The sequence below is a fragment of the Piliocolobus tephrosceles genome, chromosome 6, assembly GCF_002776525.5.
Source record: "Piliocolobus tephrosceles isolate RC106 chromosome 6, ASM277652v3, whole genome shotgun sequence".
Taxonomy (NCBI): domain Eukaryota; kingdom Metazoa; phylum Chordata; class Mammalia; order Primates; family Cercopithecidae; genus Piliocolobus; species Piliocolobus tephrosceles.
In genome coordinates, this window is record NC_045439.1 from 3,857,154 (window position 1) to 3,882,557 (window position 25,404).

The following is a 25,404-nucleotide window of genomic DNA, read 5'->3' on the forward strand; positions in this document are numbered from 1 at the left end:
AAATTCTGAAGAGATAGATTACGTGGCCCAATGCTTGGTATTTGCTTTCACATATGTACTCCTCCAATACAAGGTGGCTAGCTTTCAAGTACCACGGAGAATACCAAGGAAAACGAATTGACTCAACCTCCAGAAGAAGCTGCCACCCCCAAAGATGAATCAATTTCCTCCCTGAGGATATTCTAATCTTTCTTCCCAAATGGACAAGAAAAAATAATGCACTAGTCAATAGCACTGCCATATGTTCATGCATGATTTTCCTTTATGAATTAAAAAAATAATAACACAAGTAAAAAAAAAAATCAAGTAGTACAGAACTGTATGAAGGTAGGCAGTAAAATCCTGACTAGTCCCTATTCCCTCTTGGCTCCTAAATCTTACTCTCTAGGTACAATGGCCAAACTCACAGAAGACAGGCTCAGAAGTGAGCCCCTTTCCCACTATGACACAAAGAGTAAACAGAGGAGTCCTAACAAGTCTGAGCTTCTCCATCTCCGTTTGCTATGCGATTATACCAAAAGCATGCTCCCAGCTCTGGGAGAACTGTCAACCAATTTAGGAAACAGAAATCAATTTTGAAAAAGAATTCCAACTCTTATAGAAGCACGTATTCTAAAAATTGGGGGAAAATATTCCATTGACAAAAGAAAAAGTCTATCTAATTCAAACAGCAACTAATTATATACTGCAGCTCAATATTAATTCTAATATAAAACCACTAATTTTCCATTTGTTTTAATATTTAAAATAGTTACAAACTGGTTACTTCACTCAGATTACAGTAAAATTTCACTTACTTGAAAGTCAGCAGATGACAAATGAAATGACCACAGTTTGTCACAAAAGTCTAACTGATGATTTTAAAAAGCAGGGCAAGGACCAGGTGCGGTGGCTCACGCCTGTAATCCCAACACTTCAGAAGGCGGCTGAAGCGGGTGGATCAGGAGGTCAAGAGATCAAGACCACCCTGGCCAAAATGGTAAAACCTCATCTCTACTAATCATACAAAAATTAGCTGGGCGTGGTGGCGCATGCCTGTAGTCCCGGCTACTTGGGAGGCTGAGGTTGCAGTGAGCCAAGATCGTGCCATTGCACTCCAGCCTTGGTGACAGAGCAAGACTTCATCTCAAAAAAAAAAAAAAAAAAAAAAGGCAGGGCAGGGAATTACTCCAAAGTGTGTCCCTTGCTTTTTACTTCACAATGCAGTAGATTATGCCAAATAAAAGTGCTCTAAGGTTCTAAAAGCGTCAGATGAGGCTGCTTGAACAGGTGGTTCTGTATACCCGGCCAGAACCCTGCAGAGAGACACAGGTAATGTGGGGGTTCATACTGGAGGAGATGAGATGCAAATGGTAGCATACCAGACCTAGAAACAGACGGCAGGCCAGCTGATTAAAAACCAGGTCATGAGATGCACTCAGGAATATGTAAGGACAGAAGGCGAACACAACCTGCGGTAAACTGAGGGTCAGCTCTGGGGGTCTGCTTGTTTCAAACTGGCTTGAAGCGTTCCTTCCTTTAATACATACTTGGTAAATGAACCTTAAGCTTCTGCTGTAAAATCTCAAGTCTGAGAGCACACTATTATCTACCTTAACTGAGTAAGGAATGTATGTATGATCACCAGTGACATCATCTTTGAGCAAACACATGCACAGGCTGAACAAGTGATGCAGAAGTCCCTGCAGTAGCCTAGCACAGGGGTTAGTCCTGCCCGTGGGTCTTGGGCAGATGTTATCTCCTCAGAGTCCCTCCTGCTACATCAGTAACAAGGCCTGTAAAGCCTGTGCCCACTGTCTGCAACTAGATTTAGCTACAAATTGTAAGACACACACAAGTTTTTGTTGAATGCTACTCCATTTCCATCTCCTCTTTTGTTTTCTAACTGAAGAATCAGCTGGTGGTAGGAACAGTAAGACAGTAACACAGCAGATTCGGAATGCTGCAGCTGAAGTTATGCAGCACATCTGCCATACTGTAAACAATAAGGTATTCTTACTAAGGTGACCTTTAAGTCACGTAACCTTTTAGATTTTCTTAGATGGCTGGGTGCAGTGGCTCACGCCAGTAATCCCAGCACTTTGGGAGGCCGAGGCAAGAGGATCACTTGAGGTCAGGGGTTCAAGACCAGCCCGGCCTGTAACATGGTGAAACTCCATCTCTACTAAAAATACAAAAATTAGCTGGGTGTGGTGGTGCATGCCTGTAATCCCAGCTACTTGGAAGGCTGAGGTAGGACAATCGCTTGAATCCAGGAGGCAGAGGTTGCAATGAGCCGAGACTGTGCCACTGCAGTCCAGCCTGGGCAACAGAGCAAGACCCTGTCGTAAAAAAAAAAAAAAAAAAAAAAAAAGATTTTCTTGGAGATCACCCTGATGACTCAAATCTAAAGTAAAGGAAGAAAATACGCTACTGTAACTACTTAAATGAAGACACATGGTGTGTCCACTAGGTGCTTGGAAGGTTGTGATGAAATAAAATTAATCTGTAAAAGGAATTACCATCTAATACTTACTAGCAAATAAACACTTCTCATTCTTTTCATTGTTCCCAGTGTCCAAAAAAATTAGACAGACATTTGCTGAATGAATGCCTGGGGTGCTGTAATATGTACAATGTCAACGTTTGAGGTTTCCTGTCCCACAAGATAAAAGGCAGCACAGGTTACATACAGGGTAAGAAAGACCCAGGTCAAATCCTGGCTCTGTCTCAAAATAAAATGAGTTTGTCTAGCAGTGCATGGCACACAGTCAGCACTGTATGACTATGTTATCTTTAGCAGCGCCCTGACCTTCCCAAGAATTAGTTCTCACCAATAAAGCCAGGTTATCACCTAACTGAGAAACCACCACCACAGTAGGTACCCCTCCTCCCTCCTCTCCTCACAGAAGGTTCTGGACTAGAATTTACTCAGAATATAGCCATCTGCACAAGCAATGCTGTTGACAGACCTTGTCTCTTACTGTATTCCTGCTCTACATAATGCTCAGCTTTTGTTTTCTTTAATCAAGGTACATGGATGTCTACCATACGTTTCAGAATCTCTGAGGCTATTCCCTTCCCACCACCTACCCTGTTCCTTTACAGAGTTATACCCGTAGCTGCTGGTAGGACAGCAATGAAAATGAAAAGTGCACTTTTCAAAACCTCCCACGTAGTTTCCTTAAGTGAAGCAAAAAAAACCCTTTCAACCTTAAGTGAAGCAAAAATAAGCTTTTCTTACTTCAAGAAAATAAAATGTGTTCCCAGCTACCCTCATAAAAAAACAAAAGATAAGCAGATGCTTGAAAATCAGTGGATAGAAGGTGAGACAGGAAGGAAGAGGAGCAGGAGAAATGCAAACTACCTACAAAAAACTGCTCTTAAACAAAGAAAACAGGGATCCATGGGGATTTTTCCAACTCTGGCAACAACAATCTTAATTCTGCCCCTTACTGATTAAAAATTCACCAATCTGGAAAAGAGGAGCCACTGAGGGCAGGAACTCATGAAGTAAACGCTGATCAGAACAATGAGCAAAATCCATGCTGCTTAAGAAAATGCCAGCACCTTTCCACCAGCCCCGGCATCTGCACCCATCGCCCTTCCCCAATGTTGACAGGGTGAGCAAAGTGGGCCTGCCTTGTGCAACTTGGCTGATACTCCAATCTGTCGGTCAGAAGCAGAAGAATCCATCCACTGTTATACCATTATGGAGAGCACAGATGAACAAGTTATGGGCTTCCTCATAATATCACTTAAAGACAGAACGTGAAATCCTCATTCTTCAAGAAAGTTTACAAAATTCCAAAAGCCTAATCAAGCATTTACTGAATTAAACTTACTATGTATAAAGCAGTGTATTAAATAGCAAGCCAAAATAAAAAGCAAAAATGAACCGATTTCCCACAGTAGCTTGAGACAACACACAGGTAACAGAAGAGAACAAATACAGAAATAACAACACAGATGTAGGACAATATGGGAATGCCAAGTAATCAGCAGATGATGATCATGACCAATGAAGGAGTGCTTCCTAAAGGTTCAGCAGCTATTCTGATAAACAGAAACAACAGCTAACATCTGAGAATGTATTATGTATGAGCCATTGTTTTAAGGTCTTTACAATGATTTTTCTAAATCTTCTCTGATAGTTCCATTATCATTCTCATTCACAAACGAAGAAACTGAGGCTCACAGAAGTAATTTGGCTAGGGTCACACAGCTGGTTAATATCAGGTAAGGTATAAGGTTTACGACCTCTATGCACAGCTGGGCGCAGGGGCTCACACCTGCAATCCCAGCACTTTGGGAGGCTGAGGTGGGCAGATCACAAGGTCAGGAGTTTGAGACCAGTCTGGCCAATACGGTGAAACCCCGTCTCTACTAAAAAAAAAAAAAAAAATTAGCTGGGCATGGTGGCTCGTGCCTGTAATCTCAGCTGCTTGGGAGGCTGAGACAGAAGAAGTACTTGAACCAGGGAGGCAGAGGTTGCAGTGAGCCAAGATCGCACCACTGCACTCCAGCCTGGGCAACAGAGCAAGACTCCATCTCCAAACAAAACAAACAAACAAACAAAAACCTGTATGCACAATCCTTCCCTCTCTTCCTTCTTTTAAAAAAGACCAGCTGGGTGCAGCAGTGAGAAGCGGGAAGAGAGTAGAACAAGGAGTTCCATCTGCAATTGTAAACAATCAGTTGAGATAACTCACTACCTTTGGACCAGCCAACACAGTTCTATCTCTTAAGGACAGAAGATAGAGGCAGAAGAGCTCTTCAGATCAGAACAGCCTCCTTGGTACAGGGAACCAAGGATAATCAACATACTGTATCTAGCTTGAATTAAGTTAACAGAACCGTGGTTGATGAAGTGATGGAAAGCAGGGGTAAAAAACAGATGGATGCTAAACTTTACTTGTTTCTATATTCATTTTAATTCAATGAACTAAATGCCCTAGTACCCTCAGTAAGTCTCAAGTGCAAAAGAAGAGAGGAATGCAGATGAAAATTGCCACAGTAACCTTAACTCACCCTTCCCTCCTGCTAGATACTGCAGATATTCAGAACACCGTGTGATCTTGCATATTCTATGCAGAGCAGTAGGCTGGCACCATATAGTGGGCTGATGACAAGGCTTATAGCCTTCTCAGAGCTTTTAAAAAAATTTTTTTTTTGAAACACTTGCTGTAGCATTAGGTACCACCACAGAGGAAACATTACATCAATTTCTCTCTCATCACTCAACTGAACATGCCAAAATTCTCTTTAAAAATATAGTAACAAATACTGTGGCATCTTTTATTATTAAAATAAGAAATGAGTTATTCCAACTCGCTGAGAATCAAAACGAGTTTAAATAATTTAAGTAAAGCAACGGTGCCACCTGGTGGGCACAGACATTACTGCAGCAAACATCTGAATGCTCCCTCTCTGGGGTGGAAACAGCACAAAAAGTCAAGCCAGAGATTCTGCCTGAGGATTTCATCAACCAGTCCTTCGAAGTAGGTAACAAAATGTACTTTCTTTATAAAAATGCTATTTCTTGGCTGGGTGCGATGGCTCACCCCTGTAATCCTAGCACTTTGGGAGGCCGAGGCGGGCAGATCATGAAGTCAGGAGATCGAGACCATCCTGGCTAACACAGTGAAACCCCATTTCTACTAAAAATAAAAATAAAAAAATTTTTTTAAAAATTAGCCGGGCGTGGTGGCGGGCGCCTGTAGTCCCAGTCACTAGGGAGGCTGAGGCAGGCGAATAGCGTGAATCCGGGAGGCGGAGTTTGCCGTGAGCTGAGACTGTGCCACTGCACTCCAGCCTGGGCAACAGAGCAAAACTCCGTCTCAAAAAAGAAAAGGTATTTCTCAGTGGGAGTTTGTTAAAATCCCACTTTACAGAATAAGTCAGTCCCCAACGCCAACTCCCAGAGAAGTGACTTGTCTGAAGCTTGTTTTGGCAGAGTCATCAGTAGTTGCTGGTAGGGCAGCGATGAAAATGAAAAGTGCACTTTTCAAGACCTCCCACGTGGTTTCCTTAAGTGAAGCAAAAGTAAGTTTTTAACCTTAGAAAATTAAATGTGCTCCAGCTACCCTCATAAAAAACAAAAGACTGGCCAGATGCGGTGGCTCATGCCTATAGCCTGTAATCCCAGCACTCTGATAAGGCAAGATGGGAGGATTACCTGAGCCCAGGAGTTTGAGATCAGCTCGGGCAACACAGTGAGCCTCCATTTCTTAAGATTTAAACAAAAAACAAAAAAACATAAATGCTTAAGGTGATGGATAAAAGATAAAAGATGAAATAGGAAGCAGATTAACAGAAATACAAGCTACTTGTATCAAATTGCTCCAAACAAAGAAGGCGACCCACGAGGACTTTTCCCCAACTTTCTATCTCTGGCAGCAATAATCTTAACTCTGTTCATTAAAGATGAAAGAGAGTCTGTTACAGGAAGGCTCGGTGGGTTCTTTAGCTCAACCCCATTGTGAGATAGAGTATGAGAAGGCAGGCTCTCCTGGCCTGTGAGAGGGAGTTGGGAGGGGCAGGCTCACCCACTGTTAAGTCCTACTGTTTGCAATGTGGAGGGTTTTCTATTCTTCATCCAATAGAGTAGCCTTCAATAAGCACTGCTATATAAACAAGATATTTAAGAGCTTTCAATGTAGGTCGCAGCAAAGTTATCTTTTATAAAATACATCGTTTATGTTGAAATTATTCTCCACTGATTTGACAAATATTTCAGGCCTACTGTGTGTCTGGTGCTGCCTTGATAGCTGTGATTAAAATAGACAATCTCTGCCCTTATGGAACTCACATGTCTGACTGGGGAGAAACAGTCATACAAATAATGAATTCCAATTGTTGTAAGTGCCCGCGAAAAAGAACTATGAATGCACATAATTGAGGAACCTGATCTGCAGAATCGAGGAGGGCTTTCTTTTCAACCGGGGAGAGGACATTATAAATTCCTGTGTACTTGTGTTATTTATAGTAGGAAAAAAGAAGAAAATCTAAATGTTCAAGAATGGGATGTGGGCCGGGAGCAGAAGCTTACGCCTGTAATCGCAACACTTTGGGAGGCTGAGGTAGGTCAATCACTTGAGGTCAGAAATTCAAGACCAGCTTGGCCAACACGGTGAAACTCCAACTCTACTAAAAATATAAAAATTGCCAGGCGTGGTGGTACATGCCTGTAATTCCAGCTACTCGGGAGGCTGAGGCACAAGAATTAATGGACTGGGAGGCGGAGGTTGCAATGGGCTGAGACCATGTCACTGCACTCCAGCCTGTGCTACAGAGCAAGACTGTCTCAAAAAAAGAAAATGAAAAAAGAAAAAGAAAAAGAAAAAGAAGAAAGCTTCTCACTACTGCACCCGGCTGGTCTTTTTTAAAAGAAGGAAAAGAAAAGAGAGAGAGAGAGAGAAAGAAGAAGAAGAAGAAGAAGAAGAAGAGAAGGAGAAAGAAAGAGAGATGTGGTTGAATAAATTATATTACAAGATGGGATATTATTCAGGATCAAAACTCAGTTTAATTTTTAATTGCAGGAAAACTAAAGTTGAAAACCATTACACAGAAGATGTAACCATTTGTGTTTAAAATCAGAGTGCATATAAGCATACAGAAAAGATCCAGAAGCAAACTTTAATAGTGGTTATATCCACACGGTGGGGTAAGTTAGAGGCTATTTTTAATAACAAAAATAAGCGTGTGTGTGTGTGTGTGTAACTCTTTTCTGAACTACTTGAGAGTAGCTTTCATATATTATGACTCTTAAACCTTCAGCAAATGTTTTCTAAGGGTAGGTATACTGTCCTACATAACCACCGGACAGTAAATTAAACATGGAAACAACACTTTAATCTGCATCCATAGAACAATTTGGTGAACTGATCCCAAAATGTGCTTTACATGTGCTGAAGAATTTTAAAGTAAATCCCAATTATTTCATTTCATCCCTACATATATTAATATACACCTCTTTTTAAAATGTGGGCATATTTGTTACATAACACCAATGCCATTAACACACGTAACAAAAACAGCAAAATTCCTTGGTATATGAGACTGTTATACTCACACTAGATTGGTCTAACATGTACAAGTTCAACAATAGCAATTATTGGAGCGGATATGGAGCAAATAAATTCTGCGTTTTACTGGTAGCAGTGTAAACCAGTCTGACCACTTTGAAAATAATTTGGCACTGATCTCTCAGAACTAAGCACATATATTCCAGATGGGTATCGAGAAATAGGTCCAAGAGTGCCCCCAGCAGTAATATTTGTAATAGTCCAGAACTGATAACGGATGTCCACTGTCAACAGAAAGGATAAACTAAAACTGAACAAAATGAAATGTTTTTCTGTATAAAGATACAGATTAGACATTAATACGATTACAAGGTAAATTACTGTTTAATAGAAGGCTTCCACTAGTATGTAAATTCAGCTCATTCAGCTATGTTTATTCTAGTAAGTTTTGCCCATTTTAGCTAGTTCTAGAGCACTTGAAAAAATTAAAATGATAAAAATATTTTTCACACACTCAAAAGACTCATTTTAATCATACGCTTCAACCTCTTCTAGTCATATCTTTTTAAAAAGCTGAAAACCAGGCCAATATAGGCTTACCCTATCACTACTGCTGCTCACACACAAGTCAAAGAACTAATAAGTTGCTTTGCTTTGTTTTTTCCCCCTCAACTTTGTATTTTAGAATCGGGGGCACGTGTGCAGGTTTGTTACAAAGATACACAGCGTGATGCTGAGGTTTGGGGTACAAATGATCCATGACTCACTCAGTACAGTACGTAAGAGGTTCTTTTTAAGCCCCTGTCCCCACCTCCCTCCCCATTCTAGGTAGTCCCTAGTGTCTTGTTGATTGGTCCCATCTTTATGGCCATGTGCACCCAATGCTTAGCTCCCACTTGTAGGTGAGAATATGTGTTATTTGTTTAAGTACACTTCTCCTTCACAGCGCTCAATTAACTTATTTACCAGTGCAGTTTCCCATAGACTGTAAGCTACACTTGGGCAGGGACTTGTCAGATTGTGTATTTCACCAGTACCTGCCAGCGCTTGGTACACAAGCAGTTGTGCAAGTTACTGAGTAAACAAGTGATAGCCACAAGGTAAGGGACAAAGAAGGAAACGTTAGAAGATTCCAGACAACCCAAGTTACAGAGCAAATGGCAGAAAAGCCTGTATTTGCAAATCTCTATCCAGAGGAATCCCGCACTCCCACCACCTTCTCATTCATTCAACAACTTATTTATTATACACCCACCACATGCCAAGAGGGGCCTGACAGAACTGAACACACATACCAAGTTCCTCCACTCAGTTTTACAGTACAGTGGAGAGAAATGAGAGACATAAATTAGATAATATGATGTCAGCTGATGATAAGTAGAACGAAAGAAAGCGAGTTAAGACAGTTAGTGGTTTGTGTGGTCAAAGAAGGCTTCTCTGATATAGTGACACTTAAGCAATAACCAGAATGAACTGAGGGGGTGAGCCATGTAGACATCTAGAAGAGTACTCTAGAAGAAGAGAACAGAGAAGACCCTAAGGAGGATATTTTGGGTGAGTTCAAGAGGGTAGAAGTCGGGTCAGACTGTGTAGGGCCTTGTTACTTCCAGGTTCTTTTTTTGTGTTATTATTATTTTCTTTTTTCTTTTTTTTTAAGACAGGGTCCTGCTGTCGCCCAGGCTGGAGTGCAGTGGCACAATCACAGCTCACTGCAGCCTGGACCTCCTGGGCTCAAGTGATCCTCCCACCTCAGCCTCCCAAGAGGCTGACACTACAGGCATGCACTATCATGCCTAGTTAATTATTTTGTAAAGATGGAGTTTTGCCATGCTGCCCAGGCTATGTCAGCAGGTTCTTCTGACTTTAACTTACAATGAATTGAAAAGCTACTGGGATGCTTTGAATAGAGACACCTGACATTCACTATGTATCTACATGAAAGTTTAGAATTATATATGACATAATTGCACACTATTCATATTACTTTAAACTTTCATATACAATACAGTAAGTCAAACATCCTAAAGTAGAAATGAATTTTGTGTGTGTCACAGGTACAGCTCTTATTCCAAGAAAGCTAAAACTTATTTTTAAATCCCTAATTTAAACTTGTCTTTTGACACAACTTGAAATTACCTACCTCCACCATGTTACATGCAATTTTTTTCTTTATAGTTAATAGCTTAGCTTAAAAAAAAAAAATCAGGCCAGGCACGGTGGCTCACGCCTGTAATCCCAGCACTTTGGGAGGCCGAGGTGGGCGAATCACAAGGTCAGCAGTTCGAGACCAACCTGGCCAACATGGTGAAACACTCTCTACTAAAAATATAAAAAATTAGCTGGGCATGGTGGCGGGTACCCATAATCCCAGCTACTAGGGAGGCTGGGGCAGGAGAATCACTTGAACCTGCGAGGCACAGGTTACAGTGAGTTGAGACTGTGCCACTGCACTCCAGTGCAGGCATCAGTGCAAGACTCTATCTCAGAAAAATCAGCCAGCTTGTTTTTGGCACAGCTGACGATCTCCATTTTTGTCTATTTTAACACTGAGACCCATGATTCTTACCACTGGACCAGTTTTTCCTCATTTTTATAAAATAAAAAACCCAAAATCCAAACACTTAAATAACTGCACAAACACTTATTAACTTATAAAATGCATAATGCATAAATGAGCAAGACCATCTGTTTCTATGGATATCCAATAGCCAAAAGTTACCTTGCTAAATTCTACACCCAAGGCAACAGCAGCCCATCTGAGAAATTTGCTCCTTCAGGGAACTATCAACATCATTCAGCGTGAGCAATTTAGCTGATTATTTATTTTTTAAAAAGCAAACTATAAACAACAGACAAGGCTATAATTGAGTTTCCCCTCTAGTTCCACTCCCCTTCTTTTCAAGCCCCACCTTAAATAATAATAATAACAATAATAATAATCAAACAACAACAAAAAAATCCTCAGATTAATCTATCCTTTTTATTAACTCTTGGGTCACAGTTTTGCATTATACTTGACCACATGTGCCTGGGTAAACTTTTTGTGTTTCGTAAGTCAGTAAAAGGAACCAGAATGGGCCTACAATCTGGCCTAAACTCCACATATATATATATTTTTGGGACTGAGTCTCGCTCTGTCGCCTGGGCTGGAGTGCAGTGGCCGGATGTCAGCTCACTGCAAGCTCCGCCTTCCGGTTTACGCCATTCTCCTGCCTCAGCCTCTCGAGTAGCTGGGACTACAGGCGCCCGCCACCTCGCCCGGCTAGGTTTTTGTATTTTTAGTAGAGACGGGGTTTCACTGTGTTAGCCAGGATGGTCCCGATCTCCTGACCTCGTGATCCACCCATCTCGGCCTCCCAAAGTGCTGGGATTACAGGCTTGAGCCACCGCGCCCGGCCTCCACATATATTTTAAACTTTAATATGCTCACTTTGTTAACGTTCAGTTGCTTCTCTAGACGAACAAAGTCCAAACTTGAAGCAGGTCTACATGTAAGCACAGAGACAAGAGGGGACTGTCAAAAGTACAATGCACAATGAAGTGGTGTCTGTGTGAAGGCAAGAGGTGGTATCCTAAAGCCAGTGGGTAGGGCTGAGCAAGGTGGGCACTTAGGGTGCACATCAACTGGAATGAGGATAGAGTCCCCGAAGGTGGGCAGCCTGGACTGGAGTAAAGAGGATGTGCAGACATAGGGTATAGAATCCACGCAAAGGTAGCTGCACAATATCACAATGGGGACTGGGGAGAGATGACATCGTGTCACAGCAACGGACTGCCTCACAGGGGTTCAACAGAAACGTGGAGTAAATGATGGAACAGTGCGCCTATACTTAACGGCATTTAATAGTCTTTAAAGACATGTTAAAGGCTGCCTGAACCAGTCACTAAGCCCACAACCCTATGGTCTCCATCTCTTTGGGGCAAGTTGAGATGCTTCTGAGTTGACTTCCTGACTTTTCATCATGCCTCCTTTTAACAGCACTGACCTGGTTAGGCAATCAACTTCTCTGCCTTGGAATTGTATCAACAGCTTACTACCACCAATAAACCTCTTCTCTCCTCTTCCATAAACCACAGGACTGTCAAGAGCTTTTTAGTGTAAATCATATCACTTCTAGCTAAAAAACCTTCAAGGGATCCTCCAAACCTTTAAGAAGCTGGCCTGCTTTTCCAGTTTCATTTCTCTATGCCCCAGGGACAACACTTGTCAGAGTCAGGCAAATCTCCAAAATTAAGCACTGGATTTCCTCTGCACATCTTCACACCTTTAAAAATGAAAATGTTGGCTGGGCGCGGTAATTTCAACATGAGGCTGAGGCAGGTGGATCACTTGAGGTCAGGAGTTCAAGACCAGCCTGGCCAACATGGTGAAACCCTGTCTCTACTAAAAATGCAAAATTAGCTGGGTGTGGTGGCATGCGCATGTAATCCCAGCTACTCGGGAGGCTGAAGCAGGAGAACTGCTTGAACTCAGGAGGCAGAGGTTGCAGTGAGCCAAGATCACGCCACTGCACTCCAGCCTGGGCAGCAGAGCGAGACCCCCCATCTCAAAAAAAAAAAAAAAAAAAAAAAAAAAGGAAAAGCTATCATTTCCTCTGTTTAGGGTGCACTTATGCCCCTTGGTCCAGCCAGCAAACTCCTACTCATGCTTCCATATTTCAATCAAATGTCAACCATCTTCAACTCTTTGTTTCTACCTAGGAAAGCGAGCACCTTCTGCTGAATCCCAAGGGAAACATCAGAATACTGACTCAATGGTACATGGGAGATGCTTGATGTAAAAATGATGTGAGTCAACTGTACTCTTCTCCAGTAAGTGAACATTTTCCAGTTTCTCAGTCTGCCACCCTCCAGATTACACACGATGGCAGATTGTGTACTTCACTCCTTTGTTGCTGAAATCTCAAGTCATGGTTTCATCAAGTAATTTTCCATGACCATTTAATATTTAAACTCATTGTTCTAATCTATGTTATTGGAAATTATTTACACTTTCTCAACATGAAATGTCTCTACAGGCCACATTTTCTAGGCATATCCCGTAAGTATATCTCTCATTAAATGGGTTTTACTTAGACACAGCCCAAAAAAACTAGTATAATATTAATATTTTAAGCATTGAATTATAATTTATTAAATAAAGCAGCCTACGAAGGCAGACAGGTGTGGTAAATATAGTCTGGAGACAAGAGATCTAGCTAAAACTGGGCTACCATAGTAACTAGCTATGGGACCTTAACCATTTGACTTCACTTCTGTAGACACCAGTGTTTTTACCTCTAAAAAGGAAGAGGTGCCCTAGGAAAACTACATATAAATTATTTGCTGACATGTTCATTTTTTCTGTCTCTCCATTAGAGTATGAGACTCCTGAACCTTTCACTCCTGGTACATTCCCAGACACAAAGCTGTTCAATTTAAAATGTAAATGAAAACTCAGAGGATAAACATGAATTCAGTATAACCTGAATTGAGATACTTTTGGACAGAATTTGTTACCACAGGTCTAAGATTCACCTAAAAGAATAAATATAGAGCCAAGAACACTGAAAAGAATGAAGTCCAGGCACAAAGTATGTATGAGTTTAACGTTAAGTGAAGGAAAAAATATAATTCAATAATTTCAGTTGCCACAACGATGTAAAAAAGAGGGGAAGACAGAAGACATCAGTCTGTTTGTAATCTGGGGGTGGAAGAGGGGTTCGTAGCATGACAATATACCAAATAAACTGTGGCATGGCTAGACAATGCACTAAAAATAAATGAACTATCAAGCCATAAAAAGAGACAGAGGAACCTTAAATGCGTATTGCTATGTGAAAGAAGCCAATTTGAAAAGGCGACATACCGTATGATTCCACCTGGAAGCATTCTATAGAAGCAGTAAAATGATCAACAGTTGCCAGGGATTAGGAGGTAGAGTGGGAGATGAACAGGTGGAGCAGAGGTTTCTTAAACCAGTGAAACTATGATAACTACATTGGTGGATAGGTCATTAGACATTTATCGGAATCCACAGAACATACAAGAGTAAAGCTTAATGTAAACTATGAATTTCGAGTGATAAAAATGTGTCACTGTAGGCTGGTTGATTATAACAAACGTATCCCTTTGGTGGACCCCAGTGCAGGATGTTCACACTGGGGGAGGCTGTGGGTGTGTGGGGGCAGAAGATAAATGGGCACTCTTTGTACTTTCTGCTCAATTTTAGCTGTGAAGCTAAAATGTCTCTAAAATATAAAATCTATTTTAAACAAGAAAATAAGAAATGTATTAAGGGGCAAAAATCTTCACTATTTCTTTCTTTAAAATGATGGCTTGAGCCCAGGAGTTCAAGATTGCAGTGAGCTATGACTGTACCAGTGCACTCCAGCATGGGCAACAGAGCCAAGATCTTCTCTTAAAATGTATGTATTTTATTTTACTGATACATATTAGATGTACACATTTCCAGGGTACATGCGATAATTTCATACATTCATATAATCAAATCAGGGTAACCGGGATACCCATAATCCTAAATATTTACATTTTCTCTACATTAGGAATATTCAAAATTATTCTCTTCTAGCCCCCCCACCCTTTTTTTTTCTTCTTCTTCAAAGTAGAGGGGAGGTCTATGTTGCCCAGGCTGGTCTTGAACTCCTGAGTTCAAGCATCCTCACCTCCACCTCCAAGTGCTGGGACTACAGGCACATGCCACTGCACCCGGCTAACTTTTGGGACTTTCAGAGACATGGGGTTTCACCATGTTGCCCAGGCTGGTCTCAAACTCCTGAGCTCAAGTGATCCGCTGACCTTGGCCTCTCAAAGTGCTGGGATTATAGGGGGGGGGGGGGACATTGCACTCAGGCTCTCTTCTACTTATTCTGAAATGTACAATTCAAGGCCAGGTGCAGTGGCCTGCATATGTAGTCCCAGCTACTTGGGAGGCTAAGGCAGGAGACTCTCTTGAGCCCAGGAGGTGGAGGTTGCAGTGAGCCAAGATTGCACAACTGCACTCCAGCCTGGATAGTAAGAATAAACCTCTGTCTCAAAAAAAAAAAAGAAATGTACAATTCATGAATGTTAACTAGAGTCATTCTACGGATCAGGTTTTTTTTCTTAAACAGAGTTAAAAAAAGAACTAAGATTCTAAATAGTCATCAATAGGTAATACAGGTAATTTTGCTTTAAAAAAAGGATAAATTATGATATATCCATATTATTTACAGTTAAAAAGTTAGATAACTGTAGATATACTGAGATGAAACAAAGTCCCAGATGTACTTATGAGCAGATTGATAACAGTTCACATTTTGTGGAAAACAATTATATATTATGCATTAAGTACTGTTTGAATTTTCTACAATAGCATTTATTTTTATAATCACAAAGTAACCTTATAAGCTTTCAGTAACCCTAAGAGGCAGAACTCTGAACAGCCACTTTGAAAAGAAAAGAAGCACAAGAAAAGCCAGGGATCTCCAGACATCCTTATACACAATTTTTTAGTGTCTGCTAGAAATATGTCCTAAATCACTTATTTCTACTTCATGTCGGAATAAATGCTGGACAACCAAGACTTCTACATTCTTCCAAAACTGAGACACCTAAATTTTCAATAGACTAATTGTTAAACATACTGATATATCCATATGATAAATATTACACCTAGTTATTTAAAACCTTTATAAGCAGTTTTAATAACGTGGAAACTGCTTAGGTCCAACGTTCAGGAAGACAATACACACATACACACACACAGATAATCTATCATCTCACTCATATAAATATGTGCAAAAAAAAATTGGAAGAAATACCCTAAAGTGTTTAACGGTTATCACCACTGGGTGATGGAATAAGAGGTGAATTTTTTTTATTCTTTATACTTTCATCTATGAACTTTCAACAATATGTAAATGCTACTTTTAGGTAAGTGTTTTGTTGCTTTTGTAGTTGTGTTTATTTCCCAGTGTAGAAATGATTGCTCACTACTGATTACAAAATAATACATTTCTACAAAGCCATCCTCATCCTGCCTTCTCTCTAGTGGACTTTGTTCACTCTAAGTGCTCCGTGTTTACTCAGTTAATAAATGGAAAGACAGATGAATTCTATAAAGTCAATCCTTTTTTATCCCACCTAAGGAAAACCCCTAGGTCCCATGCACACCGAGGCCCTTCCACCCTAACAACTTGATTTCCCTGAAAAGTATGTCTGGAAGCCTTTCCATGACAAAGTAAATAAATCCCGATATTCCTCTTCAATTTTCATAATGTGAATGCTACCAATGAGCCCTGGCTTAGTTCATCTGTCTTCCATTGCTTGACACTGACAGGTTATTTCCACGGGTTTGCTGTGCAGACGCTTGAGGTTCAGACCCTGCAGCGGCCATTGGGGGCAGGGGTGTTGGGGCCTCCTGCTCGAGTTGGGTTCTGGAGGAAGACAAGGAACCTGTTCCCAGCGCTTAGCGGGGCCCTGCGACAGCTGTGGCTGTGGCTACCGCCAGGAAAGGGACAGAGAGGCAGGATAAGGTCAGAACTGCTGGGGCTGGGGCGGAGACGGCTGCTCCCAGGTCTGGGTGCGCCCAGGCGCCTCCCCCCGCTGCCAGTCCCACCTCCGCTGCTGCTCCACAGCAGGAAGGCGCAGCCCTAGCCCCCACAGGGCTAGGGACCCGTGTACGGGGAGCAGGCCGGGTGCCCCAGGATGAACTTGAAGCCCAGCACTGCCAGCTTCCAGCTGTGGGAAGGGCAGGTGGTGGCAAGAGGGACCCGGAAGCAGCACTGGGCCCAAGGGCGGAGATCAAGGGATGTCTCCCTAAGGGTGGCCCTGTGTACTGGCTGCCATCTCCAAGTCAGCGGGGGCCAAGTTTGTGCCCAGAACATCAGCGTGCCCCCAGAGAGCTTGACCCGAAGCATCCTCCAATTCCCAGGAGAATTGCCCACGTTGCTTGGGCCCCCTGGGAAGCCCTGCTGGCAGGAGCAGTAGGGGGCCAGCACCCCAGGCTGATCGGGGTCTGGGATCCGGGCCTGCGTCCAGACTGCCTCCACGCTGGGGCTCCTCTGGCTTTTCTTTGGTATTCCAGCTCTCCAGTTCTGAAACCAAACCTGGATTCGTGGCTCAGAAGTCCGTTTTTCTGGCCAGTTCTTCTCTGACGGTAATTCCAGGATAAAGGTCCGTTTGAAAGGCCTCAGTAAGAACTGTGTATTGATATCTGTCAAATTTGGCCCTTCTACACCTCTGGCCTGGCTCAAGGGTGTCTCCGCCATAAGCTGAGCTCGCTGTCCACTGAGAGCCTCAGTGGACAGGTTAGATTTTTTAACGTTTAAAGTTTTAACCGACTTTAACAATTAACAATAGTTTAAGCCGGGCGCGGTGGCTCATGCCTGTAATCCTAGCACTTTGGGAGGCTGAGATGGGCGGATCACGAGGTCAGGAGATCGAGACCATCCTGGCTAACACGGTGAAACCCCGTCTCTACTAAAAATACAAAAAACTAGCCGGGCGAGGTGGCGGGTGCCTGTAGTCCCAGCTACTGGGGAGGCTGAGGCAGGAGAATGGCGTAAACCCGGGAGGCGGAGCTTGCAGTGAGCTGAGATCCAGCCACTGTACTCCAGCACCGGCGACAGAGCAAGACTCCGTCTCAAAAAAAAAAAAAAAAAAAAAAAAACAAAACAAAACAAAAAAAAAAAACCACACAACAATTGTTTAAACAATTGTAATCAGGGCTTACAATAAAACTGTAAATTTATTTTATAGGCAATACCACTGTTTAAAAACCAATTAACTTTCCATATTCTGCTCTTTTCTTCTATGTCTATGAAAAATAAGATAATATTACAATTAAATTCTGACTCCAAAGACTCCAATAAGTAATACAACAGGAAAAGTGACTAATACAACTTTAAACTGTAGTAACAGAGAGATAGTGGCTAACAGGCTGAATGAACACAGCCTGAGAAATAAGTGAGATTATGACCCACAAGTGAAGCATCAGCAAACCTGGATACTACCTGTGGTTTCACCACTCACTATCTGTGCTACTTTTACAACCCACTGACTCTGTGAACTATGGGATGCCATCTGTAAAACAGAGACAAAATCTTCCTGTTACTATGAACATTGAATGATAAAGGAGTATGAAAAGCATTTTAGTACAATGCTGGCATAAAGGTTCAAAAAATGCTCAGTATTCTTAATATTCAGTTCCGAGTACAATTTAAGATGGACATTGTGACCAACTGAAACACACTTAGGAGGACAACAGGAGATGAAGAGACCCCAAAATAAAACCATCTGAAAAGGCACCTGAAGCAACTAGCTTGGACTCAGACAGTAAAGGAGATATAATGACTGAACATTTAAAGGACACATATGGAAGCAAACTTATTTAGCGAAGTTCAGGAAAACAAAGCTTTTACAAAGGGAGGCAGATTTTTAGTGCTCTGTAAGAAAGAACATGTTCAAAAATGGAATAGATCGCAGGGTGCAGTGGCTCACGCCTGTAATCCCAACACTTGGGGAGGCCAAGGCAGGTGGATCACCTGAAGTCAGGAGCTTCAGACCAGCCTGGCCAACATGGCAAAACCCCATCTCTACTAAAAAATACAAAAATTAGCTGGGTGTGGTGACGGGCACCTATAATCCCAGCTATTCAGGAGGCTGGGGCTGGAGAATCACTTGAACCCAGGAGGCAGAGTGCAGTGAGCCCAGATGGTGCCGCTGCACTCCAGCTTGGGCAACAGAGCAAGACTCCATCTAAAAAAATAATAATAAATTTTAAAAAAAGAAATAAAAACACTTTAAAACTCTTCAAATTATTTATCTTAAAATATAGAAGAAATACATATAGAAACTTTTAGCTTCAAAGGTGCCTTTAAAATCTTACATTAAACAAGAAAGGTAGGGGGAAAAGTGCTCTAAGACTTACACTTTGCTTCTGACAGATTTTGATTGGGTGACCAGACCAACATGCCAAGATTGTCCCGTTCTTGACTGCGTCTTGCCAGTTTGGCTTGGGAGAAAGAAAAAAGAAAATTATCATTAAAATTTAACATATATAATAAGAAGTAAGTAACAATACCTTTTAATGTATTGTTAAATACACCCACCTTTTACCTGTATCTGGCCCAATGGGACCACACACTTAACATCAGAGTGAGGATGGAGATGGGGGAGGCGACAGAGTCTGCTGAAACATTTCTACTTGCAAGTCCTTTCCTACTTTTACTGATTTTACAGTATGCTGCTCTGCTTTTAGACATGAGACATCCAAAAAGAAATCCACACATGCCAAGGTGCTCAAAGGTTCTTTTAAAATGTTAATTCCTCATGTGTGCTTGCAGCACCCTTACCCTTCTCTGCCTGAGTAACCTTTTAGTGACTTGGCAATAGAAATTCCAAAATTCTTTTAACAGCATTATTAAAGAATAACCATTTAAAAAGTTTAACCTGAAAGTAAACTTCTAAAATGCATACTAATTCTTAAAAATCTGTGATGCAAAACAGTAGGCCAAAAGGTTTAGAAGTGCCAAGGGTGGAGCTTACATGTATTAGTGAATTAACCGCAAGCGACTGTCATCTATAACAATCAAACATTATCTTCAAAAGGCAAAGACTCAAGAAACAGGAGGTGCAGTGACCATACCTTCACAATGCTTAGGCCCAAACTTATACATTCTAAAGGTTAATTCTGGCCACTTTTTTTCCTTTAAATAAACTACTCTGAAAATATGATGAAAGTTATGGAACCTAAACTCTAAGGGGAAAAATGCAACTAAATATAACATACAACATACTATAAACAAAAATCTAGGAAACCCACAGTCTGGTTAACAAATTTCTTCTTTTATGATACCGCCAGATCTTCCATCTTTAATTTTGTCTACCAATGTGTTCTAGGTTTTATAAAGAGGAAATTTTACATTTTTAGTAAAATCTGAGAGGCAGTTACTTTAAAGAACCATAACAGAATAGTGAAAAGGACCCAAAGTGTGAACAGTATGAATTAGGTAAAATTAAAAGTTGAATTTATGTTGCAGATGGGAAGAGAATGTAGATGAGAAAGAAATATGACAAAAAAGATGTAGTGACCGCCTTTGAGCTTACCCTTTTTTTGAGACAGAGTCTTACTCACCCAGGCTCGGCTCACTGCAACCTCCTTGCCTCACTGCAAACTGAACCTTGAATGGGTTCAAGTCATTCTCCTGCCTCAGCCTCTCGAGTAGCTGGGACTATAGGCGTGCACCACCACACCCAGCTAATTTTTTATTTTTAGTAGAGATGGGGGTTTCACCATATTGGCCAGGCTGCTCTCGAACTCCTGACCTCATGATCTGCCCACCTCGGCCTCCCAAAGTGCTGGGGTTACAGGTGTGAGTCACCGTGCCCAGCACAAGTATACCTTTTTAATAGATATATACATACTTCTGACTTTCAGAACAATGCTAACGCTACACATAATCTAAAATGAAAGTCATCAAAGGTATGTGTGGGGAGGGACCCCCAATGGAATACAAAGACAAATGAGTCCTGCTATATTTCCAATAAAAGTATAAAGTACAACAAAAATAAAGGTATCCACAGTGGAAAGGTACAATCAAAACTGCATGACTGTCTGTGTAGAAAATCTACATTTTGTAGAATCTACAAAATGGCACTAGAATAAATGAGTTTAGTAAGGTTGTAAGAAATAATATTAATAGTAAAATCAATTCTATTTATATATACCAGCAATTAAAAAATCAGAATTAAAGATCATTAGCATCAAATATGAAATAACTTAGGGATAAAGTAAGATGTGTACATTGAAAACTATAAAACACTGCTGAAACTAAAGATGATCTAAGAAAATGAAGAAATATCATAGATTTGGACTCATTATTAAGAAGGCATTCTTCCCAAACTGCTCTAAAGATTCAGTGCAACCCCAATCAAAACTGTAGCACATTCTTTTGCAGTAATTGATAAATATTCTACAATTCATAAAGAAAGGCAAAGTAAGTAAGACAGTCAACGCATTTTGAAAAAGAGCAAAGTTGGAAGATTTACACTACCTAAATCAAGACTATAAAAAATCAGTAATCAAAAATGTATGGTATTGGCATAAAGATAGAGAAATAGGCTGGGCACGGCGGCTCACACCTGTAATCCCAGCACTTTGGGAGACCGAGGCAGGCGGATTTCGAGGTCAGGGGATCGAGACCATCCTGGTTAACAGAGTGAAACCCCGTCTCTACTAAAAATACAAAAAATTAGCCGGGCGTGGTGGCGGGCTTCTTAGTACCAGCTACTCGGGAGGCTGAAGCAGGAGAACGGCGTGAACCTGGGAGGCGGAGCTTGCAGTGAACCGAGATCGTGCCATTGTACTCCAGCCTGGGAGGCAGAGTGAGACTCCGTCTCAAAAAAAAAAAAAAAAAGAGAGAGAGAAATAAATGGAATAGAATCCAAAAACAGAACCACACATACAGGATCAAATGATTTTCCATAAAGGCATGAAGGCAAAACCAAACCAAAAATAATAATCTTTTCAACAAATGATGCAGGAACAAATGAATATTCACATGCAAAAACAAAACAAATATTTTTTTAAAAATTAATTTGGATCCATACTTCAAAATTATCTCAAAACAGATGGCAGAACTAAATGTAAAACTCAAAAATTATAGAATTTCTAGAGAAAAACACATGGAAATCTTTTTGACCTTAGGGTGGGAAAGGACATCTTAGATACAATACCAAAAGCACAACCCACCAAACATTTTTTAATGGTATATTGTACTTAAATAAAATTTTAACACTTTCACTCTGCAAAAGGCACTGTTGAGATACACTGCAGACTGTAAGAAAATATTTGCATATCGCATATGCAACAAAGGACTTGTATCCAGAATACATAAAGAACTTTCAAATCAACAATAAGGAAAATAACACAATTTTTTTTAAAAAAAAGGACAAACGATTTGAATAGTCACTTCACCAAAGTAGATATAAAGGTGGCATATTAGATGAAAAAATGCTCTACATCATTAGCCATTAGAAAAATGTGAATTAAAGCCATGATGAGAAACCGTGATTTACCTGTTAGGCTGTCTAAAATAAAAGGCATCAACAATACAAAGAGCTGACAAGAATGGGAACAACTGAAATTCTCATACACTGCTGATGTAAATGCAAAATTATAAAGCCATTCTGGGAAAATTTTGCAGATTTTTACAAAGACATAATTATAATTACCAAATGACTGATCTAGCAACCCCACTGTTCAGCCATATACCGTACAGAATTAGCATTATGTTCACAGCAAAACCTGCACACAGGCTGGGAGCAGTGACTCACACCTGTAATCCCCGCACTTTGGGAGGCTGAGGCGGGTTGATCACCTGAGGTCAGGAGACCAGCCTGACCAATATTGTGAAATCCCATCTCTACTACAAATACAAAAATTAGCCAGGCATGGTGGTGTGTGCCTGTAGACCCAGCTACTCGGGAGGCTGAGGCAGGAGAAATGCTTGAACCCAGGAGGTGGAGGTTGCAGTGAGCCAAGATCACGCCACTGCACTCCAGCCTGGGCGCCAGAGCAAGACTCAGTGCCAAAAACAAAAACAAACAAACAAAAAACAAAAAAACAACAAAAAACAATACGGCACACATAGGCAGCATTATTTACAATCATCAAAAACTGTGAAATATTCAGATGCTCTTCCATGGGCAAATGGATAAACCAACTGTACAACTGTAGTATACCCATATACTGGAACAGCACACAGCAATAAAAATAGTGAACTACTAATATATGCAACAACACAGACCTATCTCTAAAGCATTACAGTGAGTGAGAGAAGTCAGTACAAGTTCATTCATACGACACTCTGAAAAAGGCAAAAGTACAGGGATAACAAATAGATACAGGGTTTCCAGGGGCTATAAGTGTGAGGAAGGTTAAGAAAGTGTGAGAGAGTTTTTGAAGGAGATGGAGCTCTTTGGTATCCTAATTGTGTGGTGTTATGTGAAACTCCAGCAGTGCCCCCATCAGCATTTGTTTTCTGTGATTTCAGTCACCCATGATAAACTGTGGTCTGAAAACATTCAATTGAGAATTCCAGAAACAGTTCCTGAATTTTAAATTGTGCCCCATTCTGATTACCATGATGAAATCTCATGCCGTCCCTCCTGGGACATGCATCGTTCCTTTGTGCACCACGTCCCCTCTGGAGGTACTACGTGCCCATTAGTAACTCAGCCATCTTAGTTATCAGCTGGACGGTCACAGCATCGCAGCACTTGCGTTCAAGTCCCCCATATTTTACTTACTAACACCCCCAAAGTGCTGGTGATGTTGGCATATTGCTATAATTGTTCTATTTTATTATTAGTTTTTGTTGTTGATCTCTCAGTGTGTCTAACTTATAAATTAACCTTTATCATAGGTATGCATGCATAGGAAAAACCATAGTATATATATATGGTTCATTACTACCCAGTTTCAGGCACCCACCAGGGGTCTTGAAACACACCTTTCATGGATAAGGACGGAGTACTGCATATACATCTTAACTCTCACAAAAATGTGCAGCAAAAATTATTCAGTTTTGCTACATGTAAATAAAAAATATATAAATACAATAAAAACAAAGAAATGCCATTAATTTCTGGGTAGATACTAATATTTGCTGAAGGTGCTAACACAGGCAGGACTCTTTGTTTAAAGTTGATTTTTATCAAGTTTTAAAGACCTTAAAAAATAAGCCCTTAAAAAATAAAAAATTATCTGGAATAATTAGGACTACAAGGAAATTGCAATTACCTGTCGCCATCAAGGGGGTAAGATAGGTTTATTGGCTGGGCGCGGTGGCTCACGCCTGTAATCCCAGCACTCTGGGAGGCCGAGGTAGGCGGATCACCTGAGGTCGGGAGTTTGAGACCAGCCTGACCCACATGGAGAAACCCTATCTCTACTAAAAATGCAAAATTAGCCGGGCTTGGTGGCGCATGCCTCTAATCCCAGCTACTTGGGAAGGCTGAGGCAAGAGAATCGCTTGAACCTGGGAGGCGGAGGTTGCGGTGGGCTGAGATCGCACCATTGCGCTCCAGCCTGGACAACAAGAGCGAAACTCCGTCAAAAAAAAAAAAAAAAGAAAGGTTTATTTACATGGCTAGTGGGGCTACACAGTGGTTCAACTACTTCAGAGAAAAAACAGGCAATGTATAGTAAAGTAGACGTGTGGATACCTTGCAAGCCAGCATTTCCATTTCTAGACTACATATATATGCAATGTTTTTCAAATTGCTGGTCAGATCTACTCACATTGAATTTTGGGTTCCTAATCAGCATTTTAAAAAAAGAATAAGGAACAGAAAACATCAGCATATGGTTTCATGTGTTTATAAACTATTGGTGGAGATTTTTTAAAGTCTGAAAGTCTCTGGTCTAGAGACTTTAAGAGGTGCACATGGAAGGACAGCATGTTGCTCAGTTTTCTGTTTCGGCTTGGCTAGACTTTAGTAGCCAGTTATTTAATCAAACATTAATCTAGGTGTTGCTGTGAAAAGTATTTAGTAGATATGGTTAACATTTATAATCACTCGATTACCCTCAATAATGTAAGCGGGCCTTATCCAGTTCACCTGAAGGTCGTAAGAGCAGAAATTGAGATTTTTCCAGAAGTTGAGACTGAGGCCCTAACTCCTTCCTATAGGCCTGCTCTACAGATTTCAGACTTGTCAGGCCCCTACAACTACATAAACCAATTCCTTAAAATAAATCTCTGAATATATGTATACATAGATATACCCATACATATTCTAGTAGTTCTGTTTATCCGAAAGAACCCTATCTACACAGTAACATAGATAGTTACTACAGAATTGTCTACAGGACCAAAATAGAGGAAAATCTTTAAAATACATCAACAGGGCTGGGCGCAGTGGCTCATGCCTGTAATCCCAGCACGTGGGGAGGCTGCAGCGGGTGGATCACCTGAGGTCAGGAGTTCGAGACCAGCTTGATCAACATGGAGAAACCCTGTCTCTACTAAAAACACAAAATTAGCCGGGCATGGTGGCACATGCCTGTAATCCCAGCTACTAGGGAGGCTGAGGCAGGAGAATCACTTGAACCCAGGAGGCGGAGGTTGCGGTGAGCCGAGATCATGCCATTGCACTCCAGCCTGGGCAACAAGCGCGAAACTCTGTCTCAAAAAAAAAAAAAAAAATCAACAGGGATTGGATAAACCGTGGTATGTGACTTCAAGGGAATTAAATACAGAAAACAAAATCAGATCTACAGCTATCAACCAGTCTGAATAGAAAAAGCAAGTTAAAGGAAATGTATAATATCATAACTTAAATGTTGAAAATATAAAATTGGTATTATCAGTTATAGGGTACATTTAAAGAATAAGATGTGTACAATGAA

General features: G+C 41.0%; 1 protein-coding gene across 1 annotated transcript in view; it reads right to left on the reverse strand.

Annotated features, from left to right (window-relative positions):
* The window catches only part of RCOR1 (REST corepressor 1), a 132,432-nt gene that overhangs the window by 31,860 nt on the left and 75,168 nt on the right, over positions 1–25,404 (reverse strand). Inside the window, exon 3 of the mRNA XM_023205674.1 lies at positions 18,919–19,002. Within this exon, the coding sequence (XP_023061442.1) occupies positions 18,919–19,002 (84 nt within the window). The remainder of the gene's footprint in view (positions 1–18,918; positions 19,003–25,404) is intronic.